This window comes from Juglans regia, chromosome 11 (assembly GCF_001411555.2).
Source record: "Juglans regia cultivar Chandler chromosome 11, Walnut 2.0, whole genome shotgun sequence".
In the NCBI taxonomy this organism is placed as follows: domain Eukaryota; kingdom Viridiplantae; phylum Streptophyta; class Magnoliopsida; order Fagales; family Juglandaceae; genus Juglans; species Juglans regia.
In genome coordinates, this window is record NC_049911.1 from 22,335,079 (window position 1) to 22,344,780 (window position 9,702).

General features: G+C 34.2%; 1 protein-coding gene across 1 annotated transcript; it reads left to right on the forward strand.

Moving 5' to 3' along the window:
• Positions 1-6,448: 6,448 nt before the first annotated feature.
• LOC109010904 (aluminum-activated malate transporter 8-like) lies at positions 6,449-9,334 on the forward strand. The gene is made up of 6 exons (XM_035682896.1): positions 6,449-6,843; positions 7,000-7,140; positions 7,799-8,071; positions 8,200-8,309; positions 8,604-8,747; positions 8,893-9,334. The coding sequence occupies exons 1-6, from the start codon at positions 6,510-6,512 to the stop codon at positions 9,247-9,249; spliced, it is 1,359 nt and encodes a 452-aa protein (XP_035538789.1). The 5' UTR covers positions 6,449-6,509; the 3' UTR covers positions 9,250-9,334.
• The last annotated feature ends 368 nt before the right edge of the window (positions 9,335-9,702 follow it).

Genomic DNA, 9,702 nt, shown 5'->3' on the forward strand with positions numbered 1-9,702 from the left:
ATGGGCACAGTACGACCATCAGATCATTACAAAGAATTACGTTATGGTTACGCATGCATGTAAAAAGAGATCAGATAGATTATGCCTTATTGTTTTAAGCTGGCTTTATCTTTTAACTTTTGACTATTACATTTTCTGTATGTATATATATATATATATATATATATATATATATATACATACCGACAATATATCCAAAATATCAAAGATTTTACCTTCATGTTTTGATCAGACCTTTCCATTTATCGAAGTTTTCAAAGCTGTTGATACACTTCTTGATACAAAAACTCGATAATGCAGAAAATACAGTGCGCTATGTCGATAGATATACCGGTTTTGAAAACTATATATACGTATAAAGTTAGAGGAATGAGTGTAATGCAACTGCAAGGAGAAGCATTTATAACCCCCAATCGAGAAACATGATCATGAGTACTATACATATATAAAGACAAGACCAATTTGAATGTGTTCGTTCCTAATTGTTATCAATGAACAAGTCATGTAAACAATAACATATATGCCAATTAAAAACATATTATATGGTTGGAGGGCCAATGTTGTGGATCCATGGAGGCCGGCCGTTTGTGCTCAAATTGGGGGGTGACGTGATTGCTCTCTGGAAGTAGTACTACTTCAGGATCGAGTGGATGACTGTGCATCAACTATATATATATATATGCCGACGTGACTGCGCGCAGTGGCCTCAATAGTTAAAACACTCCTAAAAACATCATCATCATGACTAAGAAAGACTTCTTCATATATATATATATATATTGACGATAGATAGGCCTACAAAGTGGCCCTCTGTGAAGAGTACGGATGGGGTTTTTTCCGTGGCACGGATTCAAAAAGTTACTTTATTCGATTGGTACATCGACCCTTCTAAAACTTTAAAACTTATAACCTAACTACAGAGAGAGAGAGAGAGAGAGAGAGAGCTTTTTAATTAGGAACATGACATTGTCATTTTAATCGGGTATTACCGTACGTGTCTATTCTTTAAAGAAATTTAAAAAAAAAAAATGGAAAGAAATGGGAACTCAACCGACCCATGCATTTATTTATGGAAAAATATATGCATCTGTCCCACACCGGCACACACTCAACCTATTGAGTGTAAAAAAAAAAAAAAAAAAAAGTGATGTGAAGTGTGTGCCGGTGTGGGACAGATGCATAGCATTTTCTTTTATTTATTGATGAGCAATGATACCGTAACAATTCATCTATAATTTATCTACTACTTCTTCATAAAATATAATCTTTTTAAATTTTAATTAGATACATTAAGTTCAAATCAAAATCAAAATCAAAATATTATTATTTTATTTAATGGTAGTTCAAGAGTAGTAAATTAGTCGGTAATTTCTCTTATTTGAATGAACGCGATCCATGATACATGCCATTTTTTGCGGGTTGACTCAACCGACCCATCTATTTGATACACTATTTTACCATAATGGAAAATGCTAGATAGTCGTCCCATAAGTTTGCCCACTTTTTTTTTTTTTTATAAAAAGGATCTCATTCCATTCATTTAAGAGGACATACATCTTTAACTTCAAACAACAAATCAATTACAAACGTTAGTAGAATCTCAGTACACTAATGTGACTGACATAGTTTAGTCTAGACGGCTTATCTCTAAAGACCGAAATCTAAGAGATAGCACAACTCTGTTCCCAACAGAGTTCACAGTAACCAAACATAAAACTCCATACCCAACTAGATTGAGTATGGAGAAACCAAACCCCAACATCACTGACTAAGCGGAGGGGGGACAATTAGGTCCAAATGGACAAATATTTTTGGGTTTTTTTGTTTTCTTGAAAATAAAGACAATGTATAAATAAATTACATAGAGAAAACACTGTAAAAAGGGAAAAACAGTGCACAAAAAACGTCTCGGAAGGGAAAACCGACGGTCGGTCTTGGGAGATCCAGAGTCGCCAGTTCGGGAGCTGCCGTGCGTTGCAACGGCAGAGAGCTCCTTGGTGGCGCATGAGGGCCACGCGCCGACGAGCTTCCGAATTTTCGTCCCGCGCGTGCAGGCTACGCTCCACTCCAGTTGGGGCCGTGTTCGGTGGACGTGTAGATCGGCGGCTGGGCAACGTCCTAGTGGAGCACGTGTTGGCTATAGGGACCCCGAAGACCACGAACGGCGATTCTCCCTTTATTTGGCCTGAAAAATGAAAAAGAAAAAAATAAAATACAAAGAAAAATCAGAGAAGTAAGGGGAAAGAGTGAAGGAGGAAGGAGCCGAAGCCCCTACCCCCTCTAGCCGGTCTGAATGAGCTGGGTTTAGAGAGAAAGTTGCGGTCTGGGTTTGGGTTTAAATGAATAAAACTTGCTAGCTCCATAAATTTGCCCACTTAATCTTACCTTTCATGTATTTTAGTTTTCTTTTTTAATTTTAATTATTTAATGATTAAGAAAGTAATTAACTATTAATAAAATTATGTATTTTTTATTTTAATGAATAAGGATGCTAAAAAAATATTTAAAAACAAATAAAAGATTTTTAACTAACGGTATACCCAGAGGTAAACGCTAGCTGGGCAGCTCGCTAGCATTATCCTTAATTACCATAATATAATAATGACCACGATCCATTTTAGTCTATTCTCACAATATTCATGGTATAATATATAGACCGGCCTTCATGAGTTTCAAAATCTTAACGACTCATGGATAAATTTTTCTATCTACCAATATTAACGAAGTGAGAAAATACTCTTGCATCCATTAAGATAATCAAGTTATAATAGTTCCATAAAATACACAATAATTGAAAAGAGAAAACCACCAAGTCATGAAAATCCTTTTGGCATTTGTACAATATTGAGAAACCCGATATGGAAGATCCACAAAATCCTAAAACCCCATGAACGAAACTCCAAGAAACTGAAGAACCCTCATTCCTAGTATGTTTGGTCATCCATTATTGCAAGAGAATACCCGAAGCTCACTTCAATTTGTGTTACCTACATTGATCATGGGGATTTCAAGAGCTAGTTTGTTGTGTGTGTGTGTGTGTGTGTGTGTGTGTGTGTGTGTAATATGTTCCGTTTCTTTTTTATGTTTTTCAGAAATTCATTGATTTTTCAAATTTATATAATAGCTAGATTATATTCTGAGTAGTAGTACCCCAATATCATGTGTGCAGATGGATGCGTAATGAAAAGTCACAACTATGAAATGGTTATAAGTTGAGAAGTACTAGATCATATATACATGCATGCAGATTGAAGTTATATATCCACTAAAAAATTGGATGATTATGCATGAATGGTGACAAAATAAAAAGGTTGACTTGAGACGAATTTAAGGAACCCCCCACTACTGATACAAACCCGACTGATGATGATACGTACAAAACAAATTAGATGACAGTAATTCTTATCACTTTCAGACGTCCTTGATCATCACTATCTAATATCTATATATACCAAAGAAATAATATTAAGGTCCCATCAACAATTTCCTTTATCTTCTGATCTGATCTCTTCTTTTTATGTTGATTAATCTGCTTTCAGGCTGGCATATACATATATATATATACTTAATTCACATGTGAATATAGATATATTATATATATATATATAGACATAGATATATATTATGGAAGTGTTTAATTCAACAATCTAGCTACAGGAATTGTAAAATGTGAACACAACCATGACAGCTCCTTCGTCAAAAGACCGAGGACTACTTTAATTTAGAAGTGCCTTAACTTTGTGGAGATAGCTATGTTTTACTAAAGGCCAAAGCCAACATAATTTGCACCTTTCAATGGGCGGGTATCTGTCAATGTCATAGCCGATTCTTGTGGTTATAGCACTACCGAAAGCTCCTTTTCCAAATTAATATAATATAATTTGACTCGATCGTTGATCCCTCTAGATCGAATCAATGTAATTAATTACTGCATATATAAATATTGTTTATATTTTTTTGGACGGCCATGCTCGATCTGCTTTTAATTTTCAGGCCGCCAGTTGGGATCAATGCTTTTAGACAGACACTCGTGTCAACAACGCCTAAATCAAGGAATCCTAAACTCATAAATTATGATTAGTGCCTCACGAGGCACTAATGGAAAGTACAGATTTCGTACACATTTGAAAGTAAAAAATAAAAAATGAAAAAATAATTATAAACCAAGTACTACTGCATAATTTTCTTGCAAATATAATAAATCAATGTGAATTCCACGTGCCTTGTGAGCAATGGATGTTCTTATGATCAGCATCTAGAATTTAGACCCATATATATACATTCAATTAATCTGATCATTGCTATATATATTCTATCGATATATACCCGAATCGTATCATGATCAACGTGAACAACAATTCAATTTTTTTTTTCCTCTTCTGGATGCTTCAGAGAAACTTCCAATTACTTTGTGGTATATTATGTTGATAAGCTGATCAAATTTGGTAAATTACTTTAGTCTCGTTTGTTTTTATCGATGATATGAGATCATGAGTTGATATTAAAGTTAAAAGTTGAATAAAATATTATTAGAATATATTTTTTTAATATTATTTTTATTTTGAGATTTAAAAAAGTTGAATTGTTTATTTTATTTTATGTGAAAATTTGAAAAATATATAATGATTAGATGAGATGAGTTGAAAGGCGTTGTAAAAACAAACAAATGTGTTAGCAATTCTCAAAATAATTTTCTCTGCTATATATCAAACTATATTAAGTTTGCTAATTTATATTCTGATGAGGAGCTTGATATATAGTTTTATCTTAGGAGGTTAATTATATATTGGAATATATCGATTGGAAGATATTTACTAATTTATATATTCAAGAGAAATATTTTAAACACAAAAAATTCTATAAAAATAAACTCACAAATTAATATGTATGGATTTATAATGATATTGTACATTAGATATTTGTAAAACTACTCTTATCGTATAGTAGATCTAACATATTATATGAAATCATATCAGTTTGTGGGTTTATTTTTATTAGATTTTTTTGTATCTATAACACTTCTCACTAATTTTAGATTATTTTTGGACAAGTGTAACTGATTGATATATATTGACCTTCTTCCCAGCCTTAACTGCATTCTGTACTGAGGAGAACCTTCACTAGATGAGCCACACTTTATTACTCGCATTTATAAACATATATACGTATGTATATATGAAGTGCCAGGATTTTGTCGTTTAAAACATATATATATATATATATATATATATATATATATATATACACACACACACACATATTAGGTGTACCCATTAGAGAAATAGCCAACATGATCACGTAAGTATAGATCGATCATCATAAAAGTTAGTGGCGCAAATGCGACATATGATGGGCCACGATTAACTAAGGGGATCAGGTGGGTGTCATTTTCTAATTAATCATGATATATCAGTAGTATTGTGAATATAAGTTAAGACTCGTCCTTTTTATAATTTATTTAATTAATTATATATTAATTTATAGTACTCCACTTTCTCTTCCTCCAGGCAGCCACTCTTTGGCTCATTTCTCTGGAATATATACGATTAATATTATATATAGGACTTACGATCGATTAATTCCGATCGAGCTGGTAGTAATAAAACAATATCACACATAATATTAATTTATTTTCCCTAGCTAGCTATGGAATTAACTACACGTATAAATCAGAGAGATTACACATGCATATATACATATAATTAATATGCACGTATCATGATCGAAAAACATGCGCAAAAGAAGCAGGCCGGCCAGCCAGCATGCAGGCAGGCATGATGGAACAGTCATAAAGGAATGCAGATCGCTGGCCTAGCGGCCTGTTGATCAATCTGCGCACACGTATGTACGTAGACATGATATTGATAATATTGAAACCTACCTGGCTATTTCGCAATCATCCACTAACATGAATAAGAAATAATTGGAAGTTAAAAGCTTAGTGAAACTTAGTTAAACACTGTCGGAGTATGGTCTCTCTACTACTGGCTATATATACAGATTAGCTTTAAAAGTACTATCGTGGGATATATTATCCAATCGAAACCCTACATGAAGCTAGGTATGTACGTAGCTCGATCGATCGACCCCCCGGCCCACATGTACGAAATGCATAGAGGTGTTGCGATAAGACCATCCTCCACAATATCATGTACTGTTTAACAAGGTAGCCTGCGTCGTGCAGTGCAATTAAGCGTGTTCCACTAGAGTCACTTATAACTTCAAAAAATATAATTTGTGCACATTGAGATAATTGCACAAAGTTGTAAATGCGGTTTTTTCATGTTCTCGTTTCTTTTTAGGTTCCTCTGGCCTGTTGTTTTTAGTGGAAGTGCATAGTGCCTGTTCCAGCCACTTTCCCTATACATCTCCTGTTTAGCGATGCCATGTGTATATATATATATGGTTTGTCTCCAACTCATACTACTCATGAACAAGGAAGTGAAGTTCATTTCAAGCAAAAATCTGGGGGATCGAAAAAAGGAGAAAGGGAGATATTCATCACCAATATGGGCTCAACTGTAATATCTATTCCGGATGGAGAGGGGGTTCCTGCTCTTGAGGAGAAGAAGAAGTCTCATTTCTCACTTCAACCCATGATTTCCTATCTAAGAGAAAAGAAGAAGAAAGTACTGATCAAATTTTCACTTCCTCCCATTTTTTCCAATCTTAGAGAAAAGAAAACTAAGCATGACCTGAGAAGAGTCATTCATAGTGTCAAGGTTGGAACTGCGCTGGTTTTGGTTTCACTTCTCTACCTCTTGGATCCACTTTTTAGGCAAGTTGGAGAAAATGCCATGTGGGCTATAATGACAGTTGTGGTCATCTTTGAATTCTATGCAGGTTTGTTTATCATAATCCTATATATCTATTATATGTAGTCTGATTATATAGTCCAAGAAAAAAGAAAATCATGTTAAGTGCTAGTTAGCTGCTTCGAAACTAATTTCATTTTATGCTATTTGTGGATGATATATTAATATATTTATTATATGGCAGGTGCTACACTAAGCAAGGGCTTGAACCGTGGACTTGGAACTATATTAGGAGGTGGACTGGGTTGTTTAGCAGCAGCCCTAGCTCAAGAAGTAGGTGGTATTGGCAACGCCATTGTCGTTGGCGTTTCTGTTTTCATTTTCGGTAAGACTTACTTGGCTTATTCTTTGGAATTAATTAACGAAAGAAAGAAAAATGCGTTGCTATTATTAATGGAGCTAGAAAGTTTTTCACTGCTATCCAAGTTTATTTAATTCTATCATGTTTCCTTAAAATATTAAGCACGAAAGTTTAATTAATTGTCCTTTCTTGGTAAGCTTATAATAAGATATTGATGCTTTATCAAAGAAAAAAACGAAAGAAAAAGATCTGAATCCTATTAGTTGATGGTGCGTTGTTGTTGTTGCTGCTATTATTATTATTATTTTAGAAAGGAACCGTGTACAACTCAGCACAATATATATATATATATATATATTTCCTAAGCCATCTATTGGTGGCTGCGATCCTTGAGAAATGCATTTATTTATTTTATGGCTTTGTCATTTTAGTACACATTTTCAACACATATTCTGATCATAGGCAATATGCAGGCTAATAGGCAATGCATTTTACACATATTCGATCTATACCCAACGTATTGCCGCAAATTAAAGCAACTATCATGCATATAATTGCCTAAGCTGTATATATATTACATATATATATATATACATATAATCAAACCTATATATATATATATATATCTGAAGAATGATATATATGATTCTGATCATTAATCGTCAAATTGAATTAATTTCAGCTGCAGCTGCAACATATACTCGAATGATTCCAAGCATTAAGAAAAGATATGATTATGGGGCCTTGATATTCATCCTCACCTTCAATTTAGTAGTGGTTTCTGGTATACGTGCTGAAGAGGTCATGACAGTAGCCCGTGAACGTCTCTCAACAATTGGTATGGGCTTTGCCATCTGCATTTTCGTAAGCTTGTTTGTCTTCCCTGTTTGGGCTAGCGATGAACTTCATCACTCTTTTGCCTCCAAATTTGAAGACCTAGCACTCTCTATGGAAGGTAAGCTTCTTTAAATGGCTATTTTTTTCTGTCTGGCTTTCAATCTTTAGAGTGCATTATTATCTAGATAGATAGCTCTTAACTTGTCTATTCTGATCATAACTTGTCTTAATCATGTTTTGTCGTAGGATGCCTGGAGGAGTACTTCAGTTTCATGAGCGAAAAGGAAAACCAGCCTAAAGCAAATTTTAGTATCTGCAAATCCATCCTGAACTCCAAGTTCAAGGACGAGGCACTGGTATAATACATCTTGACATTAATCAATATATTTATCAGAAAATAGTGCTAAGTTCTTTGCTAAGCTAATCAAATGTTTGCTCAGATCTTGAACATGCAAAAAAAAAATGGAAAATACAAAACAAAACGCCATGATCATCAATGTTCCATTAAGCTGCTCTGACGGGACGTCTTAACTTCTTTTAAAAAAAATAATAATCCTCTCGTTTTGAGTACTACCAACATGAATTATAGACAATCTTCACTGTAGGAAAAATATTAATCCATGCGGTTCTATATATATGTAATATTTCAGACAAATTTCGCAAAATGGGAACCATGGCACGGAAAATTCGGACTGTACTACCCTTGGGAAAAATATTTGCAGATTGGAGAGCAACTTAGAGAGCTGGCAGCGACCATCCTTTCACTGAAAACTTGTCTTCAATCTCCTAAACAGGTACTTAATTATAATTATCTATTGTCTCTGGCCTGACCTACGTACCATATACATGTCCACGCAATAACTTTCCTTTTTACTTGAAAACATTTACAAATTTATAGGCGTATAATTTCTTAATTTGAAATGTGCTATATATTGGCAGCCAACAACTCAGAGAGAAACACTGAAAGAACCATGCGAAGCAGTTGGATCGTTACTTGCATGGACACTAAGAGAGCTTGGGGAGAGTATCTTCAAAATGAGAAGATTTCATGCAGGAGCTTCGATTGTGCCAAATTTGAAGTCAGCGAGACTAGAGCTCGGCTCGGTTTTGTCGTTGTCACCTTCGAAGCTTATGGAGAATGGTGATCATGGACTAATTGCAATGGCAACCCTTGTGTTCTTATTAATGGAGGTAGTGGAGAAGGTGGAAAAAGTGGCGAAGGAGGTCGAACAACTTGGAGAGATTGCTCATTTCCGTACCCAATTAACTTTAATTTGTCCCTCGGCCACTCCCTGAGTATATGCATGCGGTGTACATTATATATAACCAATTGCTATTCGCCAGTTTAATTTTTGGCCTGGGAATTAATTAAATATATATGTACGTATCTCTTTAAAAAAAATAAAAAATTATGAGCCTGGTTTAAAAATACGGACAGAAATAAATATATTGGGAATTAATTAAGTTGAAGATGTATTTGATTAAGAGCTTGGGGATGCAGCAATATGCATTTTTAATGTAACATTTTATTATAACCTTGTAAGCTTGTCCAACGAGTACGCTACCTAAATTATGTGGAGATTAAACTTATATGGAGATGTTAATGTAAAAATAATTTGTTGATATATTCAAATGACAAAAGTTAGTCCATTTGAATTGTAATTCGTTTGGTATCAAATTAGAACAAAAGGTCAAGTACTTTATTGCATGCGCTATCGCTAAATTAACTTCACGAGTTGTAATTAATCC

Excerpts from the sequence above, each read along its gene's own strand:
- LOC109010904 (XM_035682896.1), top strand. The coding sequence starts at position 6,510 with ATGGGCTCAACTGTAATATCTATTCCGGATGGAGAGGGGGTTCCTGCT. Across the intron at positions 8,072-8,199 it reads CCTAGCACTCTCTATGGAAG|GATGCCTGGAGGAGTACTTC; the intron begins GTAAGCTTCTTT and ends GTTTTGTCGTAG. Across the intron at positions 8,748-8,892 it reads GTCTTCAATCTCCTAAACAG|CCAACAACTCAGAGAGAAAC; the intron begins GTACTTAATTAT and ends ATATATTGGCAG.